At 49.4% G+C, this 22136-nt stretch overlaps 5 protein-coding genes across 5 annotated transcripts; 2 read left to right on the forward strand and 3 right to left on the reverse strand.

Annotated features, from left to right (window-relative positions):
* Nucleotides 1-4097: 4097 nt before the first annotated feature.
* FMAN_02439 (uncharacterized protein) lies at nucleotides 4098-4790 on the reverse strand (the record flags this gene model as incomplete). The annotated part of the gene is made up of 2 exons (XM_041820000.1): nucleotides 4098-4606; nucleotides 4676-4790. The coding sequence occupies 2 exons, from the start codon at nucleotides 4788-4790 to the stop codon at nucleotides 4098-4100; spliced, it is 624 nt and encodes a 207-aa protein (XP_041685924.1).
* Nucleotides 4791-6381: 1591 nt separating this feature from the next.
* On the forward strand, nucleotides 6382-8796 carry FMAN_02440 (uncharacterized protein; the record flags this gene model as incomplete). Its single annotated transcript, XM_041820002.1, has 2 exons — nucleotides 6382-6663; nucleotides 6718-8796. 2 exons carry the CDS (start codon nucleotides 6382-6384, stop codon nucleotides 8794-8796), a joined length of 2361 nt encoding a protein of 786 aa, XP_041685925.1.
* A 429-nt stretch (nucleotides 8797-9225) lies between these two features.
* Nucleotides 9226-12939, reverse strand: FMAN_02441 (uncharacterized protein; the record flags this gene model as incomplete). The annotated part of the gene is made up of 1 exon (XM_041820003.1): nucleotides 9226-12939. One exon carries the CDS (start codon nucleotides 12937-12939, stop codon nucleotides 9226-9228), a length of 3714 nt encoding a protein of 1237 aa, XP_041685926.1.
* A 981-nt stretch (nucleotides 12940-13920) lies between these two features.
* On the reverse strand, nucleotides 13921-14424 carry FMAN_02442 (uncharacterized protein; the record flags this gene model as incomplete). The annotated part of the gene is made up of 1 exon (XM_041820004.1): nucleotides 13921-14424. One exon carries the CDS (start codon nucleotides 14422-14424, stop codon nucleotides 13921-13923), a length of 504 nt encoding a protein of 167 aa, XP_041685927.1.
* A 2809-nt stretch (nucleotides 14425-17233) lies between these two features.
* On the forward strand, nucleotides 17234-19682 carry FMAN_02443 (putative LSB6 LAs17 Binding protein; the record flags this gene model as incomplete). The annotated part of the gene is made up of 3 exons (XM_041820005.1): nucleotides 17234-17895; nucleotides 17946-18731; nucleotides 18782-19682. 3 exons carry the CDS (start codon nucleotides 17234-17236, stop codon nucleotides 19680-19682), a joined length of 2349 nt encoding a protein of 782 aa, XP_041685928.1.
* Between the last annotated feature and the right edge of the window lie 2454 nt (nucleotides 19683-22136).

Raw genomic sequence — 22136 nt, forward strand, 5'->3', positions numbered from 1 at the left:
AAGGAGACTGTGAGGAATGAATGGAGACAGACGTCTAGTGAGGTGGGATCCGAATGTGGATGGGATGAACAGCCACTGACTGAAGGGAAGTCCCCAGCCCCAGGGCAGTGAGCAGAGGGCAGTGGGCCAGCCCAGGGGATCATCCACTAAACCTGGCAGGGACGGAGAATGGAAGGCAGCCCAGCGAGAGGGGTTACAGCTTAGGTTCAAGGGGAGAGCCCGCCCGTGGAGGGGAGGGGACCTGGGGCCTTGGGCCAACGCGCTAAACGGCCCCTAGTTAGCCGTTCCAGGCCAGGGCGGGTTTAGCAGCTGTGACCAGTGTTCTCCAGCCCGTCTCACGATGAAGGATGTTCCATCTGTCAAGAAGAAATGTCAATGTCAACAAAGAGAAGTGAGCGGTTGGGCTCTTACGCTCAAGGAGCAGGGCTTGGTAGTACATCAGGGGCTAATCTCTAGTGCTGTATGTATGTACATGCAGCTTCACACAGGATTCGGATTGAGTGTTCGCCGATTATGTCGTCAAATACGTTGCTTGTCTCACCCAAACTATCTGATAAACCTCCGACAAAACCAGCTCACAACCGTCACATGCTCGGGTCTGGTTGGATTGGGTATTTTATTTTAACTTTACCTGGTTTATAGCCTAAGGTTGAATTGTAATTCCTGCAAATGCGATATGTACATATGTCCAAAACTGTCCCTGCCACTTCACGACGGCTATAACAGGGAGAAGGTTATTGGAATGATATTGACCCACGTCTCAGCAACCGCCGTGTCGGAAGATAGTTACTGTAGGGCTCTTGAGCAGGGTCTTATTTTAATTGGGAGCTGACGAATTGCATACGTTGTCTATGACTACGGAGCATTTATCTGAGTGACTGAGAATTTAGTCCGGGCCTTGGTGAATAGGGGGGCGTTCTAGCTAGCATTCGTATAATTACCGTGATGCTGCAGATGCGAAGTATAAGGTAGCTAGTAACCATGCTGAGGAGTCTGAATAAGTACATGCAAGGTATGCAGATTCACTATTGGGCACCAACGGCATTTCATCTGTCCAGAGAAGATGAAATACAGAATTGGACATGATTGACAATCTCTAACAATGATGCCCGTCACCAAAACTCCCCTCAAATTCGTTCAATCTCCCTCTCATCTCCAGCCTCAAGACGGTCTTCAAACTAACACCCTCCACCTGCAGAGACGCCTTGGCTAGCGTATGCCGCTAGACGCAAAGACCCAGGGGCAACAAACCAGGCCCCAGGGGGGACACAAAGCAAGCCTTTCTGGCTGAAGGAACAAGAGACGGCACACACACTCACACTCACGCACGCGATGTTCACGGAAAAGCCAATGCAGAAAAGAGGCGCTTGTGGCGGCCGCGGCTGGTAATGGACGGGACATTTCATGGGGGGGATGGATCGAAACTTGTCCTCCTCCGCAGTGTCGATCCGATGACATGAACCCCGCCTGCAAGAGTAATAAAGACTGCTGATGACGGGGAGACATTGCTTTTGTCAGATATCGAATTCACAATAGGCACTCTTCAAGAGTCTGTATGGATACAAGCTCTGAGAAGGGATCGTGGAGCTAGGGAGAGCTGCCGAGACACAATCCACTGACCTCTACTCCGTACTACTGCAGCTACCTATGGAATGCAGTGAATTTCATAGACGATAGACTTGTGGCAAAACAGCCAAAGCTTCCTTTATTCAACCGTCAAAACCTACTCTACGTACAGCAGCTTATTAGGGTTGTGTTGCACAAGACGGACACCCGCCTAAACACGATGTTAACCTCGACGCAGCTGCAAGCAGCCATATCGCTTGAATTAGGTTCAGTGCATATGTATGTCTGTCTGTCTGTCTGTCTGTATGTATGTATGCATGTCTTTGTTCATTAATGGGTAAAAGCAAGGGTACGCATACATGGCAAAAAGACGGTAAAGCTCGTGTTGCGTTGTCGTGATGGCAAAAGCTCCGCTGTTTCAGACAGAGTGGTTTTTCCCTTTCCCTTTTCAGTTCAGCCTTTGCGTAAGGCATTGACGAAACGCATATCATGAAACGTGTAGTGGGATGAGAGGATTTAGGCCCTTGCTACTCGGTAGAATATGGATGAATGCCAGTCATGCGAGTTGAGTGTGCTCTCCATTTGGAGAGTAACCTAGCATAATACAACGTCGTTGGTTGACTTTTGTTAATTAGGTATGTACCATTGTTTGCTTGCTTGCTTGAGTGTTGTACTTGTATCTATTTTCGGGGGTTCCCTTCATAAGCCGGGCCTCTCCTCTCCTTTGTCCAATTCCATCATGAAACCCACGACCCTGAAAATATACTTGATGCACGTGTTAGAAAGGGGTATAGTCGAGTGGACATGATTGCATGGATCGGTTTCGTGAGCAGGGGTCCTCTTGATAGTGACTGGAGCATGTCACGACCACGACCACGTCCCTGGAACTTTTCAATCTCCCCATATGAGACGAGACATCTTGTTGAGGAGAGTAACATTGAATACACAGCTGACAAGCATAAGCATTACACACTCAGCCTTGAACGTTACCATTGCTACTTGCGGAAACCTCCATTTGCAACCCTCATGATTACACAGCCTCGTGATATGTACTGATGGATGGATGGGTTCACCAAGTCAACTCTGATGTGTGACATGTCTGACTGATCTTCTCTTCCTTGGGTCCGATCACTTCCTTTGACAGCTGACGAGGCATATCTTGAAACTCCCGCTCCATCACCGTCGCTTGTTTCAAATTGTCGACTCTTCAACTCTTGGGGCCACTCTTTCGCTCTTGTTTCCCATTCCAGCATTTTTCGCTCTACTTCCGAACGCCATATGTCCTCTCATTATAAAGCCACGTAGCTTAGAAATACTCTACCTGTGCAGTATTACCCGATCGCACAAGAGTTTCATGTTTGATCGTCGTCGTCGTACCCTGCGGCAGCTTCGACATAACGTTAGACTAGCCCCTTGATCTATCCGTCACTGGTAAGCGCGCCGGTAACTTACACCGGATCACCATATTCGATCTGACAGATGTAACGTTCATACCAAGGCAGGAATAGGTATATGATCACTCATATATGCTGCTAAACCCGACAAGCTTTCGGTTTTAACACACGACAAAGGGTAACTTTCCGTCATGTCACCGCCAAGTTTGTAGGGGCTACTGGCTCGACTGTTTCAAGACCTGGAGCTGTCATTGATGGCGACAAGTCATCAGCCCGCTTACATATGCTGTATATGGAAATACTCGCAAGCTAGTCCTTGTTAGATGACTGCATCATTGTAGGTATTCCAAATTGTTGATGGCCGAGGCACGAGCAAAGAACAAAGTTTGGATGAAGCATCTCGAACTTGCAAGTGTCTCGTCATGTCCTCCTTCGAAACCTTGTATTAGTGAGAATGATACCAAAATAAAGGCCGAGAGTTTCCAAAAGCCAATAAGAGAGATTCACACGGACTCGACGTTGTCAAGTTGCGACAAACTCAGCCGTGGTCGATCATTGGTGGTTCGATTGTTGAATTCGATATTTGTCGGCCGCCGATATCACATGGAATGACCTAGTAATGGCAAGCATTTATCAAGATCGGGAGTGTTGTTTGACACAAATTCATCTAAATCTCGTCTTTCAGCTTTTCAGGCTCGCAGTCTCACTGGCAGGCAGACTTCGAGACAACCTACATCCAGTTTTGGTGATCTGCTCGTAGGTACATACAATGTCTCTCGCAAGATACATTGTTCTGTTGTGACTTGACCCATCGGACCCAAATAACTGTGACATGCCCATCACATCAATATGATGCAGCTTGAAACGTCGACACGGCCTCACCGTGGCCTTGCTGCAGGTACCGATCGTCCTTACACCGATGCGACCTCTGCACTGGCCTCTCTAGCATGTCTCGTACCGCGCCAGAACCAAGAAAAGCACTTCGAATATGTTATGATCTGACCTTAGATTGATTCGATTATAGCGGTCATATGGTATCAAACTTGTATGTCAACTTTTGTCTAACCCGATAACAGAACCTCTGAACGCCCTCAATGCAGAATTCATGGTTGGCTGAGCCATCTCTCACGCAAGCCCTCACTTCTCAGCAACAAGCTTCCTGACCTTATCCAACAGTATAGAACTCTCCCTGCCAAGCTTCTTGTTTCCATAACGATCCCTCGTCTTAGCCATGGCCTTCTTGAACTTCTCCCTCTCAGCAATCTTCTGCGCCCTCTCTTCCTGTCTGCGCTCAAACTCCCGCCGCTTCATCTCGGCCTCCTCCTGGCGCTGTGCTGCTTTGGCGAGTTGCTTGTCGTAGTAGCCTGGTCGTCTGGTGCGCCGTCTGTTGCCATCGCTAGTGGGCTCACCGACAGAGTTTTCCTGTGCCTTGGCTTCGTCTGCAAGCATGAGTTGTCGTGTGGGGTGCATCTCCTCGCCTTCTTCCTCAGGTTGCTTGTCCTCACTGGCGTCTTCTGCGGGAGCCTCATCTTGAACTGGCTCGCTTGTCTTTGGTGCTGGCGCATTTTGTTGTTCACGGGCTTTGATCTTTGCATAAGCCTTCTTGACCTTGGCTTTGTGAATCAACTCCTTCTTGACTTTCGTGACTGTGGTTGAATGTGAGTATGTGAAGTGAATGAAAATTTTCAAAAGGTGAAATAGGAGAAAGGACAAACCTTTTCGTCGCCAAGGACCGTCTGGTAAATTCTCTGGGCCGACTCTGAAGCCATGCTTAGGCTTCTTTGCCTCTGGGGCAGCATCGCCGCCTTCGTTTTGATGTTTGAGAGCCATGATCGTGGCGTTGTGAGTGTATGAGGATTGTCGTTGATGAGAATTGAGAAATGTCTCCACTGTCTTCGGTGAAGGAGTGGGGCCGACACTCACCGTGACCGACACCGTAATTAACGGCACTTGTGACTTTTAGGTTGGTTTCGGAGAGTTTCGGTGGAGCTGCGCCGTAATCTGATCAACCAAAAAGTACATACATAACAGAAAGCTCACACGACTTTGCTTTGTTGATTTGTTGTGTAACTGACTCAAACGAATACGGCTTGAGGACATCATTGGTCTACAGTTGTAAGTGGGCTGATGGAGGAAGATGCTGGTATAACTGTTTCGGGTTGAGGATGCATTGCCAGGTCACACAAGAGAGAGTTCACACTACCTAAAAATCGGGTGAATGGCTGGTCTATGGACTGTCGAGCTTCCTGTAGAGCTCAGCAATAACAAGGCACAGCACAGCATGTCTCGGTGTTATGCTCAAAAGTACTACACGTCAAGTCTGCATCACCCATCACACGATTACAGCCAATGCATGTCAGGGATCCTCTTAGCAGGCGCTAAACGTCAGGTATCCGCAAGGGACGTGAGCACTGTAGATTAGCGTGGGTGAAAAGTTTCTTTTTCTGCTGTGCCTTGTGAGCAATAAGTTGAGATGCTTCATCAGGGACCAAGCCAAAAAGGTCGTTAGTTTGGAGGTGGCATATCTGGGGGGGGGGGGTCAGTATCTCCACCTTGCGAGCTGTAGGTCACTTGATGGTGTTGAAGGTATGAATACCGAGCATAACATGGCAAACTACCTACCTGTAGTGACCACAGCAAGATATCATATCGCCTCTGTTAGTACTCGGTATAACAAGAGATCTAAAAGGGTTGTTCAAATAAACAACTCCTCTATCTTGTGGCATCTATAAACATCAAGGTACATGACTTACTCTCTTGTTAGTCTTTGTTCTAGCGTTAGACTTGTTAGGGAATGATTCACACATTCACCGCCATCAGCCCCAGTTGGTGATAGAATTAACGTCGTATCATAACTACTTGTACCCGGACGGACCTGGACCTAAACCTAGACCCAGACCCTGTTGATTTCTGCCCGCCTCATCTCTCAGACTCTCTTTAAACATATGACCTCTCTCTCTCACTCTCTCTCTCAACACAACTCATCTCGTCTACTTATAAGCCCATCTCCTCTTCTTTGCCCTTTCTAGCTCTTCCCGGGGGAAGACGGGACCGCCCAAGACTCACTCCATCGTCAGTGTAACTGTCGTCATATTCGGTGGATGACGTCCCACGATACGATCCCAGATTCCCCATATCCCATGCTCAGATTCGCATTCTTTCGACCCACGCCGTGCCTGGCTATTGCTCTAATCGCCCTCGTCGCATGATACATCATTATCCACACATCTCGGCTCATTAATCAGACCCTTTCTCTACCTTAGCCACGCCCGTTGGATGCCAATATCAGCTAAAATCCCTGCATTGAATCACCCGTCACCTTTTATAACACCACCTCTCGGCTCTTTCGTCTTTCTTTATTCATGACGGATTCTACTAAGAAACTGTACGGCTGCTGTTACAGCTATTCAACATCGCCGTCATGCCTATCTTTCAAGCCGATCTAGATAATCACGAATCTATTGAGCCAGCAGCAGCACCTATTGAACTCCAAATACCACCCCCAGCTCCGACGCTGAGACGTCTTTCGGAGGAGAGCATTCGTACCGACCTTTGCGAAGGGCCTATCTTTGAGAGTCCACCACAATCAGGCACCAACAGTCCCGAGAGAACCGAATGTGCTGAAAATGGGATATCGGATCGAGCCTCTCTAATCGAGAGACTAAAGAGAGCTCAGTCTCCGACCTGGATCCCAAACCGTCACGTGCGTTCTTCTGTTTCTCTGCTGTAGAATCCAAATTCTAACGGTCTCTCTCAGTTTGACTCTATTATTCAGCACCACGCTCCTCCTGCTCCCGAGACAAAGCGACCTCAATCGCCATCAGAACCTTCACTACTTGCGCCTGCCCAAATCACACCCGAAAAGAACGACTCTCAACCCGATTTCGACAACAGACTACGCGATGGCCTCAGCATCGAGCGGCCGAGATCGGCCCTACACAGCGGCAACTTCACCGAGGAGGAAGCAGTAGCTAAGGATCGTGCGGCTCCGAAGGGTAGATATCCTGCACCAGCAGAGACTTCATGGATTGCAACTTCACCACCGAGACACTATACGCCGTTCCAGCACGACAAGGGAATCCCATTTACAGGGGGTGCAGAGAGTTTCCAATCAACCACGTCGCCTCTATCCTCATCTCTTTCGTCAAGCTTTGTGTATAAGCCACCTACTAGTCCTTTGGTTCAGGCCCAGAGCTCAGAAGAACACGACATGTCTCTACCGAGAGATGGATTTGGATATACTGGGAATAGTCGCTACATACCCAACTCAGTTTCTTCCTCACCGTGGATGTCTCCATCGCCACGATATTCTCTACCACAACGTGTCCCTTCGCATCGAAGAGAAGCATTCCCATATCAGGCACATCAACCTCGACGATCATTGACTTCAACTCCAAGCTTCATGCAGGCCGGTGCATCTCCACCAACGCCTGCTCTTCTGCGACCACGAAGGTCCTCGCTAGTCGCAGAATCTTCACCACTTCAGCACGCATCTATGGTCGGATCTTATGAAGAGAGTATTCTTCGTGGCCGCATGTCGACGACCCCTTCTAAGCCCCTGGACTTTGTCGCTCAGATCGGCGTCTTGGGTAAGGGGAAATGCAAGTCCAGTCTGAAGTGCCCGCCACACGTTACTCTTTCATTTCCTGCCGTGTACTACAGCTACAGCAGCACCTCTCATGGTAGATCAAATACAGATGACGGGCCGAGTCCCTATGTTGGTCAGATTGACCTTGAAAACGGTCTTCCTAACCCAGATGATGAACATCGGGCAAAGAAGAAAGCACAAAGCCGATTTGCAGACAGGAAACCCAGCGAAGACATGATGGATATCGGTCTTGATAATCAAGGATCTGAGCAAATCTCACGTCGAAATTCTAGAGCCAGCCGCAGGTCCGGCTCTGGCTCTGCGAAAGCCCCTCCAGGCGGAAGCTATCGTATTCCGGAGAAGGGGCAGATCCAAATCATTGTCAAGAATCCGAACAAGACTGCCGTCAAGCTGTTTCTGATTCCCTATGACCTCACGGGCATGGAACCAGGCACCAAGACTTTTGTGAGGCAGCGCAGCTACTCGGCTGGTCCTATTATTGAAAACGCCCCTGCAGCGTCCGAAGTAAACGCCAGTGACCGCCCTATCTTGAGATATCTCGCTCATTTGCACATTTGCTGCCCTGCAAAAGGGCGGTATTACCTTTACAAGAGCATTCGAATCGTCTTTGCAAACCGTGTACCCGATGGCAAGGAGAAGCTCAGAAATGAAACAACGTGGCCAGAGCCTCGCTACACTCCTTACAAACCCATTCGTCTGATGCATCCTCCGCTGCCTACCCACTCCGGTCCTGGAGCTATGCTAGCCGCTGAAAAGGCGCTGCGCAGACGTAGCGTAGGGATCTTCCCTGGCCCTTCGTCTCAGGCTTTCGATGCCATGGACAGCATGTTTCGAGTCAATGATTCCCCTACTGGCAGCTCTGCAGCGGGCAACACCCTGCCACTTGACCCGATTCCTTTCTGTCTTCCCGGCCGCGTTCGCACAAGCAGCGATGTTAGTAATAGCACAGGCACAACTGCCGCTCTTGGCAACGAGATGCGTTCTCCTGGTTCATCCCAAGCCAGTCGTCCTTCGACCAAGGACTCAACCAATGGTTCACTGTCGGGACCTGCGCTCTACGAGAAGCTGAACAAAGGTGAACCTGGATACGGCGGTAACGCCTTCGCTCTCAACAGGTCTGGATCACTTGGTGGTGCTGAAGGTCTGCTCTCGCAGCGCTTGCGTTCCCTCGGGGTCAAGCAACCATCACCTCCAGAGACACCCAACCGGGGTGATATGTCTCCTTAGACAAAAGTTGATTAAGTAATTGCATGTTTCAGCATGCCTACCGTACATAAGGCGCCCTCGTTAAAAGGGTCTTATTATAACCAAATATCTGTATAATGGATCGTAGAGGGTATCGATTGCCCTGGATGGCGTTCTTCTTCTTCCCCGTCTAATCATTGCATTGGATCAAAGGGACCTGGCCAGGAGTTATATTGCTTTCAGGCGTTTGGTGTATCTCGATACCAGGCAAAATATGCCATAGAAGGTTTAGATAGTCAATTGAATCTCTACACTACACGGCTCTGTCATAATCGTTGTGAAAGAGCTAACCAGAAATTGACCATACTTTGAACTTGAAAACGATCAACGTGTTGGTCATAGCTTGAATTTTCTATTGTACAAAAATAGTAGAATCTTTTGGTTTTATACACATAAATCTGTTATACATAATCAGTCATCATCAAACATCTGCCTCCTCAACCTCTCTGCCCGCTTCTTAGCCATTCTCTGGCGTCTTTCTGCTGTGTGTGCCCAGGTTTTGCTCCCATGATGATTAACATGCGAGTATGTTATCTTCGGTCTCGGCTTCTCGCCGTGAATCTTCTGATCGTAACGATCCCAAAACGCATTCCAGTAGCTGAAGCGTTGGCGGGAGACCTGATCGTCTGGTTTTTCGGACCCCATTGCCTTTGCTTCGATTGTGACGTTGCCTGATGGATTGGGAATCTTGAGTGCTTGGTTCAGCTCAAAGTGCGCGTTGCGTCGAGAATGCCATAAAGCGGCATACCGTCGAACTCTGTTGTGCAGCATTTCCCTCCATGTCTTGTTGTCAATGACCCTCAGGGGCTCGGATGCCACTCCAAGGTTCTGCTCACGCTTCGTCTCCTTCTGCAAATCTCGGAGCAGAGCCTCCTTGACCTTCAGTAGAGAATGGTAAGACAGACTTTGAAGTAATTTGTCGAGTTCACCAGGCGAAACATCTTTACCATTTACGACGTATGCCGTAGGCATCGAGTTAATCTCTGATGTGACGAAAGCATGGTGCAGACGTGGGCACTTCTCCTCAAGAGTTGATAGCACGCGAGAGACGTCCGCAGACCAGGCTGCCATCTTACGCATCTCTATCCACTTTTGCTGTAGACGGTAGAGGAGACTGTTGGGTGGTTTCAGGGTACGGGTATTTCGCATCAAAAGCGCGTTGCGCCGAGGGGGTGCCCAGCCTTGCCACCCTGGCATGAGCACCTTCTCGCACCAGTACGCGGCACGCTCAAATCTGCCCATGTCAGAAAGATCACGGATAATGCGTACCCAGTTCTGCCGAGTCAGCTTGAACCCAGCCTCCGTAATCTTGTCAACGGTGTTGCTGAGAAGCTCTGGGTCGTTTATCCTCTTGAATGTCGTTGCCACTTCGTCCATAGCACGAGACAGACAGTATTCGGTACCAAGCATAATGCCATCACCTGAGCGTTTCTGGCTGGTTGCAAGGGCACTTTCCCATGTCTTTTCCCACAGCGAAATGGCCTCGCGGTATCTCTGATCGGCGTTAAGCGCGTGTATCAAAGCGGCCATGACATCAGGAGGAAACTGCTCGCTCCTGAACTCGGGGAAGATTTCAACGAATAGACTTATTAATTCTTCAATGGAGCCAAAGTCTCGAAGCTCGGTAAGTAGATTGATCGCTCGACCAAGGAACTTGGTTTCGGCTTTGAGTCTTGCGAGATTGCTGGAGTCGGTCGCTTCAACTTCCTCGTCCGGCACCGACTGCTTTGTCGTTTTTGCTGTCGCAGCAGCCTTTTCGAAGTACGCGACAAATTCCTTAGCCAAATCCTGGGTTCGCTCAACACCGGGTGTTCTCTTAACGGCAGCGCCGACGAGAGCAACCCAAGCACTGAAGGTAATAGGTAAATCTGACTGTTGCAGTCGACGGAAAAGACTTTCAACAAGCTCGTGCTCTCCATTACGAGCAGCCCCAGCCATAACGGTAGCAAAGTGTGCAGGGGTGACAAGGAATAAACTCTCCTCAACACCACGCTTCAGTAAATTATAGGCGGAATGGATTTGGTTGACTCGGATAAGCGCCTGGAGAAGAAAGGTGTATGTCTCGTCATCCCATTCCACGCCAAATTCTCTCATGCGCTTGAGTAGTTCATAAACCTTACTGATGTTCCCCTCGACGCCGTTGAAGTTGATAAGCTGGTTCCAAATAGCTTCCGATATGAGCTTACGATGGGTTAGCTCAATGCAAAGGCTCTCGGCCTCAAAAAGCAGCCCATTCTGGCAGTATGCCACCACCAGAGCCAGACCCATTTGTATGGAGATAGGTACCTCAGCTTCCTGTGACTTGTTGAATACTTCCAGGGTAGTCTCCAAATCACCCCTTTTAGCAGTCATGGCCATGGCGTGTGCATAGGTGTATGCATCCGGCTCGTGCTTTTCCGCGATATCCTCAAACAGTTTCATGACAGCATCATAGTCGTTGGTCCTCATGTAAGCCTTGAGATATGTGTTCCAACTGTCGAGGTCCGGCTCAACACCGTATTCATTGGTCATTTTGTCCATCTCTTTCTTTGCATTCTCAACGTCTCCAAGCTGGGCATATACGTTTATTGTACTTCGGAATCCACGGGGGGACTGTACCACTTCAGGAAAACCTTCGATGTACTTGGGCCATAACTCTTTGACGGCTCGCACATCACCCCTCTCAGCGTAATACTTGAGAAATTTTTCATATCCCCATTGGTTGAGCCCGCCTTTGTAACGAATCCAGTCGTCTTTAATTTCTTCAAGTCTGGCAGTCCTCTTTGGGAAGCAAATCTTGAACATGCCACGTAAGACAGTCATCAGAGGCTGTGCGTCTGGCAGTTCTCTTAACTTCTGGTAAATAGGAACAAGACGTTCCATGGTAGCCCGACTCTCCTCTTTTACCATCCAGCGATTGATCATGATGTTCAGGTACATGTTGTATGCATCTGGATCCTTCAGAGTCTCAAGAATAACCGTCGCATGCCTGGGGCGGCACGGTTCTCGTAATGCCATGTTGGCAAAGAACTTCCGGAAGGAGGACAAGGCTAGCGAGGCAACAGGGTCTTTCCTGATCTTCTTATGCTGCTCTGCGCCTTCGCCAACCAGATAGGCTCGGAAGGAGAAGTAGTGAGATCCCTGTGCAGGAAGAGACGCAAGCTGTTGAAGTCGTTCTAGTTCCGGGGCCAACGCATCGGGTCTTCTTTTGATGCGGCTCTTGTAGAATGAAACCCATACTTCCAAAGCTGCCGCCCATTGTTTCGAGTTGATCGCATCCGCCATTAAGTATTCAAGTCCGCGGTTCAACCCTCTCGTTTCCAATCCCGTTTTGAAGCACTCCACAGCCGAAGGAAGATCCCCGGACCGTAGAAGCAAGATAATTCCTGCAGTCAAGGTGTCGTTATCCCATGAGTTTGGCGGGATTTGGCGGAATATTGAGAGGGCTCTTCCTGTCTCGACGATGCTGTGAGAGCGGGTCAGATACTGTACTACCTGGCCACGTAGGACACCTCTTTGGTCATTGTCTAGCACCGAGTACTGGTCCCAAACATCTTGAAAATGGCCGCCCTTTCTATCCAACAGATGTTGGAGTTTCCGTACTTGCTGCAGCTCTGGCTCAGCTTTGGAGCTCACCGTTGGCTTTCCGCCAGGAAACAGAGTTGGGTCCTCAGCAATGTCGGCTATCTCGTAACGTTGTGCCGTCTCGTGCGGTCGCTTAGGCTGATTAGGAGTCGACGCCTCGGCCTTTTCGTTATTTTCGTCTGCATGATTCGTATCGGTCGTATTCGGAGGTATTATCGATGAGTATGCTCGTCTTGTTGGAACGATTGCTGTTCTTTGCGCACACTGAGGGTTGGGTAGTTCAGGGTAGAGATTGCGTAAGAGAGGAAGAGTCGATTTTGGGTAAAGGAAGTCGAGGACTAAGACTGAAGCAAGTAGATTTGACTGTAATTGCTTTGTCTCCGGTTCGGGGGCGGCAGCTTGAGCAGTTCTTAAAGAGCCTGGCAAGGAACTGGAAAGGTCGATAGCGGCGGCTCCATGTTGCCAAAAGCCTGTATGTAATCGTCGAGATCGAATCGAGGTCTTGTGAAATACACGCTGGAGACTGCGCGACTCCAAATTCGCAGCTGTTCGCTCGAGCATTGAAGTCAAGGGGATGATCTGTCTGTATTATGTCGAAAGGTTAAGGATAGACGTTGTTCATGCTTGGTGGCAAGTGGACAAAACCGAGAAGCAGAGATCCGAATTGAAGAACCTCAGAACTCGAACCGATAAAGAGCAGTCGTACTATACACACGGCAGGGCCGTAGAAGTGAGAAAGAAACGTTCTATCGAATATCGCAAATCATAAAGACTCCAATCGCTATGTATCGAAAGAAAAAAAAAAAGTTCTAGCTCGGTCCTCACAAAGATCGAAGTCGTTAACATCAGCCGATATCCACCATGGAAAATGGCCTAGGGATGTTTTGTGGCCAATGAAATGATCTAGTTGGCGGTTAGCGGGGTCGGCCGTTTTGCCTCCAGGGCCCTTTACAATCATCAACGAGTCACTATAGAATTTGTGGTTCTTCAGAGGATCTTTCACTGATGCCTCAGTATTGACACAATTGAGGTTATAAAATGTCAGTGTTCTTGTTTTGGAGGCTGCAGAAATATCAAATACAGCGGCAAAGATAAACACACACAGAGTACTGATGGTTACCATCACTGGGCGTTTGTTTCAATATTCATCAATTTATTCTGGTGGATGTCGATCCAGGATATCTTTTTGCTCTCACATACAAGTAAAGGCATCGTACAAAATCTCATAGCGCCGCCATCTTATCCATATATACGGCGATGTCAAAGAGATCCAATTTCCCAGTAATAAAAAAACACCCAGTGGAACCAATATCATGACACAATCTGGTAACTCCGAGATAACCAGCTCTCAGTGCAATAGAACCCAGAAAAAGAAACCAAAGACAGTGCAGTATCCGGTCATCGTACATAAAGAATTAAGAATATGGGGTATCGGTCTGGTTTCCGTTTTTTTTTTTTTTTGGTGTCTTTGTACACCCACTCAAGCGTGATAAGGCATCAGTATTTGAAAGCAAATTATGATATAGGCAAGCAATATCGCTTCTATGCGTTGGACTTGGCCTCGTCTGTGGTGTCAGAAGAAGAGGCTCGGACCTCGTTCCGTAGTCCTGAAAATCCATCAGTGGAATGCTGAGCTGAGAGCTCCATCTCCAACCGAGGACCCCGGCTCTGGCTCCGAGTTCGCTGCCTTCGTCGAACTGGTCTATGCTGTTGGAGTTGCTGCTCGACAGGAGACGCAACACGGGAAGGACAATGTTCTCGGCGAAGGCGAGCATGGAGAAGTCGACGTCTTGTGGGAGATGGCACTCTTCTAGGGGAGGATGGTCGAGATGTGTAGCTCAGAGCTGGAGATGCGGCACGACGGCGAGAACGGCCTCGCAAGTTGCTGGACTCGTCTGCTGGAGCAGCTCGGAATGAGCGGACGCTGCCTCGGGTCATGCTTCGTTCTCTCTTACGGCCTCGTAGGACATCGTGATCGGCATTAGGGGAGACGATAGCTGGCGGCTCAGCGTAGGATGAAGAGCCGGGTGCGACTCGAGCAGTCATGTTGTGCTTTCTTTGTCGTGGTATGTGATGGGAGTTGGAGTTGGGTGGTTGTGAAACCGCGGATAAGTCAAGGCAAGATAAGGTAGATAGATAGATACGTTATATGCAGAAGATAGAGAACAGAAACGGGCAGGTCAAAGTAGCAACGAAGGTATCGAGCCAACAAGTCAATTCTGTGATGCTTGGGGTCACTTGAGCAACGAGTGGTGGTGGTCAAATGCGAGTAGACGTGGCAGGGATGAGCATATAAGTCAAGGCCAGTTGTTTGTTTTTGCCTGGACAGTTGGTCAAGAGGAAGAGGGAGGTAGAGGGCCTCACTCGGGGTTTATAAATAGAGGATTACCAAGAAGAAAAAAGGATGTAAAAGGGGGACAAACACCTCGGGAATGGGACTGTAGTTCCATGGAAGGGATTGAAACCTTGAAGGTCCAAGGGATGGACCCGGTGGAGGGTTAGACTCCGTTAGAGGGTGTAGGCTGTAGCGTCAGGTAAGGTAGGTATAGGTAGCGAGGAAGCTAGACGCTAGAGTTCCATTAGTGAAGTGTGGGGTGCGGCATTGACATCCGGAGATGGCCCCCGTTGTTTGACATGGAACTTGCAGGCAAAAATGGACTTGGGGATGCGTCTCATCTCATGGTTTGTCCGCTCAATCGTCTGATGGAATGGTCACTTTTTTTGCACTCGCTTACGAATAGCGACCCCTGAAACGCTGTATTCTGTATTCTGTTTGTTTGTTTGTTTGTTTGTTTGTTTATCTGCCGCTGTCTAATGCTTGTCACGTATGCAAAGCAATGACAATATCATAATACTTCATGCTATAAGCACATCTACTTCATACAGTATGATGATACAGCTGAATAGATGTATGTACTGATAAGCTGATGGTGTTACAGACAAGATCGGCCTCACGTTGGCGCTGAACTCTGTTGCTTAGCCTCACCTCGCAGGATCGAACCTTGAAGAGCAGCATCTTGTTCGCACGATGAGGCGTCAAGGTGTCTTCCATTGCTTTCCTCACGCGGAGTAGGCCGTTGGACAGACTGCTACGCTACCTTGCCTTTGCAGTGTAACAACCTATCCTTAGGTGTACCGGTATGACTGGACTGGATTGGCTTGGCTTGGCTCTCCCCCCAAGACAATTCGTCAATCAAAGCCATACACGACTGGCATGGAAAGGCTTCACTTCAACCCCAGACGCAGAAGCTTGAGCTAGACGATCATAACCGAACTAGAGCTGACGAAACATGACGATGCATATCATGACGTACAGGCCGACGTATCAGCTCTGATGTTATCTGTGCCTGTATCATGTCCAGAAGCTGATTGCGAGGTTACAATTACAAAATTTCTGGCCCGAATCAGCAACTTGGTCGTCAAATACTGCATAACTCATGAGATAGTGGCCTGCAATTGCCTTTTTGTAACCGTCATCATCAGCAGTTTTGGCCATGTGTTTTCCAAGGTTGGCGTGCTTGGAAACCCTCCATCACAAGTTGCACGCGATCAAAGGAGTTTTGTTAGCGCTCAGGCGCTCCAATGCTACCAACCAACTCAACCAACCCCATTCTCGTTAGTTCTAGGTACAGTGTGTATGTATGGACTGACTGTCTTTTTAGATTGGCGGCTTCGCCTCCAAGTGGTGGCGTTGTCGAAGATTCCTTGCGTCAATCATTTCAGTTCGTAGATATTCTAAAAACATCCGTCAAACGAAAACCCCCAAGAACCTTGGCTTGTTCCGAGCAGTGGTGCAGATTTGTGAGGTCACACTAGGGCCGAGACTATTCTACTGATGCTGTCCAACGCTCTTTGGTTGTGGAAAGTTTAAAGGGGGGAAGGGCAAAGTAAATTCCGTTTCTGCTGTCACGGGAAACGGAATGGGAATTGTTGGGAGTACGGAGTAACTTATTAGACCCTCGGGTTGATGCTCCGATAATACGATAAACTCTACGTCGTTGTTCGTGATCTGTTGTTCGGCGGACTCAAATGTCCGTGAGGCCGTTCCTCCGTACCTATTATCAGCCGGACACTTCGGCCCCCAATATGACACTTGTTAGTTGATATTTAGAGAGATAAAAAAGAAAGGAGGAGAGCATGAAGGGATCCAATGCAAAGAAATAACAACTTCCGCATCAGTCAATAAGAAATCATGTTAAGTTCATGCCCCGTTCCTCAACCCAAAAGATCATCATCACTAAAAGCCAATCGATCTCAACTCTCCCTTCCGGGCCTTGGTTAGGTCCGGCATCCGCTCAGGGGTCAGTATCCACCAATCACTTCCGGCCCCAGTTCCCAGGCCTAGGCTCACTGGCTGTGGAGGCTGCTCTGCCTGCTGCTGTCAACTGGAGTCTGGCTGGTTTTTGGCCTGTCACAAGCTTTGAATGGATGATGTCCACGACCTGGAACCTCAAACAGGCACGCATCGTCATTCTATAACCAGCTTCGTTTTAGTTGTCACTACCAACAAAAGCCTCCAGGACTTACAGATACTTGCTGTTGATTCGTTTCTCTTCTCGATACTGCCCTTTTTCACCTTCTCTTCACTACTTCCTTCTTGGTAAACTACCTATATTACTCCTTTTTCTCGAATAACAACGACATCCTTTTACAATCTTATCCCTCCAACCCCTTTCAACCTAAGTCAACACGCGTCACGATCGAGCAACCAAACGAATTCTACATCAACAAACCCAAGTCCTAAGATTTCGACCTCTACCTAGGGAATGGCCTTGAAAACATTCTGATCCCGCCCCAATCACTCTCTCCATCTCCATCCCCATCTTCATCCGCCTTATTCCCTTCCGTCGCCAACATGCCTCGATCACGACCCGCAACAACAGGCTATGAACGCCTCGCACAGGCCGACGACATCAGCGACGACTCAGATGAGGATCCCCTCTCCCAATCCTACGCATCTCTACAGCCCGCGGCTGCTCCACGATATGCCCCCGTAACTCAACCGCGCCATCGTTCTGGCATGGCCAGTCCCAAATCATTTGCCTCGTCATCGCAACCCAAATTTCGCCATCGTTCAGGAAGTAGCGCCGGTGTCGACCTCAAGGCCATCAATGCTCGTCTGGAGCGATGGGCAGACGAGATCGCTTCGCGCTTCAAGCGCAAGGGGAAGAACCAGCAAGGCGAAGAGGAGCGCCTTGAAATTCACTATTCCGTCTTCCAACCTCCCGAGGGTGTTCGACCGGTGACCGCTGAGAGCATTGCGGCGCCGCAGGAAGGCGTCATGACCAGAGCAGAGTTTGAAACTATCGTGGAAAGCGTACGGAGTGCTATTCGGCAAGAAATCCACCCGAGTATGATTTCTCAAGGCAGTTCTGGTAGTTACTTTGCCCGAAATCCCGATGGCAAGATTGTCGGTGTTTTCAAACCCAAGGATGAGGAGCCATACGCCGCGGGAAACCCCAAATGGAACAAGTGGATTCACAGAAACTTGTTCCCTTGCTGCTTTGGAAGAGCCTGGTATGTCACCTTCGCCAAGGCTTCCCCTGTCATTGCTAATGTTTCTGCAGTCTTATACCCAATCTCTCGTATGTCAGCGAAGCAGCTGCCTACGTGCTCGACTGCCAACTACGAACACATCTCGTTCCATACACAGACGTTGTATGGCTTGCTTCCAAATCCTTCCATTATCCATTCTGGGACCGCCGCAAGTTTCATCGCAAGAAGAAGCCTCTACCCGCAAAGCCCGGCAGCTTCCAAGTCTTCCTCAAGGGCTTCAAGGATGCCAACGTGTTCCTTCGTGAACATCCTTGGCCGGATCAATACTGGTCAGGATTCCGTACAAACGATGGCCAGAGTAAGAAGAAGAGGAGATGGACCGAGAGCTGCCGTCCATCAGGAAACGCCTCGCCGAATGATGGATACAACAGCGACGACGAAGAAGCTACCCAAGCCGCGAATCTTTTGGGTCCTGATAACTTCATATGGACCGACAACTTGAAAGAATCTCTGCGGGAAGAGCTTGAGAAGCTAGTCATTCTTGACTACATTATGCGAAATACAGATCGTGGTCTGGACAATTGGATGATCAAGGTTGACTGGGAGACAGGCAAGGCCTCGATAGCATCAGACCCCATCCAAATGAACATGGAACCCGTCGCAGAGGAAGAGGGCCCTCGACCTGTTGATCTTTCACAACAAGGGCCTCGTGCTACGAGGGCGTCATATCCTTATAAGACCCAGAGACCTATGAGCGCCTCAAGCCGACAGCCAGCAGGAAACGAGCCAGCAATTACCATTGGAGCTATTGACAACTCACTGTCATGGCCCTGGAAACACCCCGATGCCTGGAGAAGGTAAGTACATATATCAACGCTGTGAGAGGTATGCTAATTTGTGTTCTCAGTTTCCCCTTTGGCTGGCTTTTCCTCCCCGTCGACCTTATCGGAAGGCCATTTTCTCAAAAGACACGGGATCACTTTTTACCATTGCTGACTTCCACATCATGGTGGACTCAGACGATCCTCGCTCTCAAGAGGGTGTTCCAGATGGATGTTGATTTCCAGGAACGCATGTTTGCTAAGCAAGTCGCCGTAATGAAGGGCCAGGCCTGGAACGTCGTTGAGACACTCAAGACTCCTGATCATGGCCCTCTTGAACTGACCCGCCGAGCGAGAGTTTGCGTCTGGGATGATCTAGTTGACGTGCCTGTTGCTGTTCCTATGCGTAATACGTCCTCGGAAGTCCGCCGCAACCCCCACGTCCGTCAATCCATGGATGAGGCCGACATTGCTAGTTCGGCTCCGACCAGTAATCCTCCAATCGAGGACCTTCTCGGTCTGGCCAGTGCACCCGCCGATATGCCTCATCCAGGTAGATTCGAGCTCTCATCTCCGACAGGCGAGACTGCTCAGTCACCAGATGAGATTCCCTCAACCGAACCCAACCTCCTGGCACCAGCGGGGCAGCAACAAAACGGAGGGGACATAGGCAAGCGTCCCACGGTCCAGGCAGCTGGGTTTAGGAACAGCTACCAGGGTCCCGTTCGTGCACTCAACATGTACGAACCAGCACGTCAGCAGGCACCGCGCCAGCAACGAAGATATTCATTTGCCAACGCTGCTGCCCGTCGTAACAGTAACACCATCGCACAGCAGTATTATGGCGATAATGAGAACTACACCGATGATCTAGAAGGTGACCTCGGATATGCTGCAGCTGAGGGGCAGATGGGCAACCAACGCAAGGTCATTGTTGAGCGGCTCGAAGCCGTCAAGAGTAGGAATCCCGTCTTTACCTGCTGGTAGAGGCCTCAACCTTGGCCGCAGTATTTCTTTGCTTTTGATTTGAACGGCTGTCTGTCCTCAGAAACTGCAGGCATTGGATACACTATCTCTGCCAAGGTCTCAGCAGTCACGTCACCTCACAGTGTGGCCTTCCCAATATGACATTACGTGGGGTTGCATCCCTTATTAAGGCCACCTTAATCTTATAAATCCAGGGGTAACCTGTTGGATCCGTGCAGTTACTCTCTTGGCCAATATGCAGCTTGTTCGAATATTTGGTTGAGCGTTACTGGTTCGGGATTTATGTGCATGATGCTGGTCACCGGGAGGTTTCTTCCAGAGACACAATGGTCCTTTTGGAACACTTGTCTCACTGCAAGCCTGTGTACCATCGCTACGAAAAGAGAAAACAGGCCGCCCAGGTTTGCAAGCAAGCCACAGAATCCAATCTGACTTGCATGAGGAGAACTCGAAAACCAAGCGAGGATGTGCGCGAGCAGAGCGGGGTCAAGAGCTGACATGTCATTGCTGTACAGTATGGTTGAAAGGCCGTGGTACGGAATTTGCTGTGCTTATCCTGGTACAGTATTCGGTGGTGTCTTGGTGTTTTGGGCTACAGAAGCCATATGGGTTATGATGATAAAATTTAGATGTCGTTATGATAGCCCACCGCAAAATAGAAGGATATGGATAAAGGCTATAGACGAGCCCATTCATTTTTTGGGCATCATGCTGTAGCATCTATGGCTGAGTTCATAGATACTGTTGGCATTTCGGGTCTTCCAGAATGCCAGACATACTGTGTTATCTTTGCTGGGGAATAAAAACCGAACGGTGTGGTAAATCCCAAGGATTAGCGGAACAGTGCCCGTATAACCACGCCCACCAATTTCCCGGGTTTCTGGTCAGAACCCGAGAGTCTGGGTCGGTAAACCATGGCTTGAGCATGGTTCCCCTGTCTTCGTAGTATCAGCCGTAGCGCATAAGCGTTCTACTATCGGTTAGTTGGCAATAGTGATTCAGACAAAGTGCTCCCAGAGCTGAATTCTGTTTGCTCTGCAATCTTGCATGTTGGTGTTCTGCCCAATCCACCATGCCCTGTATTGGAACAGGCCGCGGATAAGTTTATCCGAGTAATGGAGCTATCATATGAGGCCGCACCACGTAGTCAGAAAAGTAACAGTCAGTTGGCGATCCTCCTTTGGCGTGCAGCCTGGCAGCCTTTTGGATTCGGCGTTATATTATGTTTATCCCCCCACAGACTCCATGATGGCGGCCCGTAGCGGCTGTTAAAAGGCTGCGTGTGGGTAAGGTAGCCACTGGACCCTCCGAAGCTGTGTGTGACAGTTAGGACGTTGGATCTTGCGAGATGTCACTTGCGACATTTGGAACATGCTATTGATGCCGGGGCAAAGGACGGGGCAAAGGACGGCTTTTGGCAAGATTTTCAATTTGCTGCCGCCTTCCTTTCGGAAGCACCCAACGTGATCTCTGGTGCGGTCATGGGACAGGCGGATCGTTACTTACAAGTTATCGCAACCTCGCAAACCGTGGACACTTCCCATTCGTTGGTAGGGTTTCTCGTCGTCTCCGTATCCACAAGATCATTTGTGAGACTTAATCATTGTGAGCCTATGACCGGATCAAGTAAGCTCTCCCAGGTTACCCCTGTTAACATAAAGATGCGGCAATAGGGACCATTGATTGTCACCATCGAGCTCCTTTCTCTGCGTGTCATGAGCTGACAGAGAGCTTTGGCTCGTCACCACCTGCAGCGTTACCACCTGCAACGGCCCGTCAATGTGTACATCGACACTAGTAGAGGTACGACGTTGGGCGAGTAGCATTCTTTCGTCACATTTTTCGTTAACAGGTCCTTTCAAAAATCGATGGTCGTATGATGTTAATAGTGAAGCCCAGAGAGTGAATTAGCCGAAGGGGGGTAGCAAATGCACGCCAGCCGCGAGAACCCATCCCATGCAACTTAGCGGCCCATCACCAGCATATATGCGGCCATGAGACCTCCCTTTTACACGCCTCTGCCACTAGAAATCTTCTGAACATGGGCTTTGCATAAAACACTGCTGGATACACGAGGCGGTGAAGAGATGAATCGGTCTGAGAACTATTGCTGTTTGGCTTTAAAAGATCCCGGTGTAGTTGAGGTGGATCATAGCCAGTCGCCAGTATCGTTGAGACCCGTCGAAGGTTGCCTTTTGGCGATAGGGAAGTGCTCTGACTGGGCTCCTTAGTCGCTTGCGTCGCAATCCTGGCGCAACCACACTATCGTTGGTAAAAAGGGGCCAGGACCAGATAGTGAGGGTGATTCGCCTGACTCGCCTATACATATAATCGACGAATTCCCCAGTCAAGCAAGTATTGTCGGCCACCGTTGCCGTACGTGAGCTCCGAAGATACCAAGTCGTATAAGAGGACAGTCATTAGGGTGACCCGTATCCCGAAGACTGTCCCAGG

Source organism: Fusarium mangiferae (assembly GCF_900044065.1).
Source record: "Fusarium mangiferae strain MRC7560 genome assembly, contig: FMAN_scaffold010, whole genome shotgun sequence".
NCBI classification, from domain to species: Eukaryota; Fungi; Ascomycota; class Sordariomycetes; order Hypocreales; family Nectriaceae; genus Fusarium; species Fusarium mangiferae.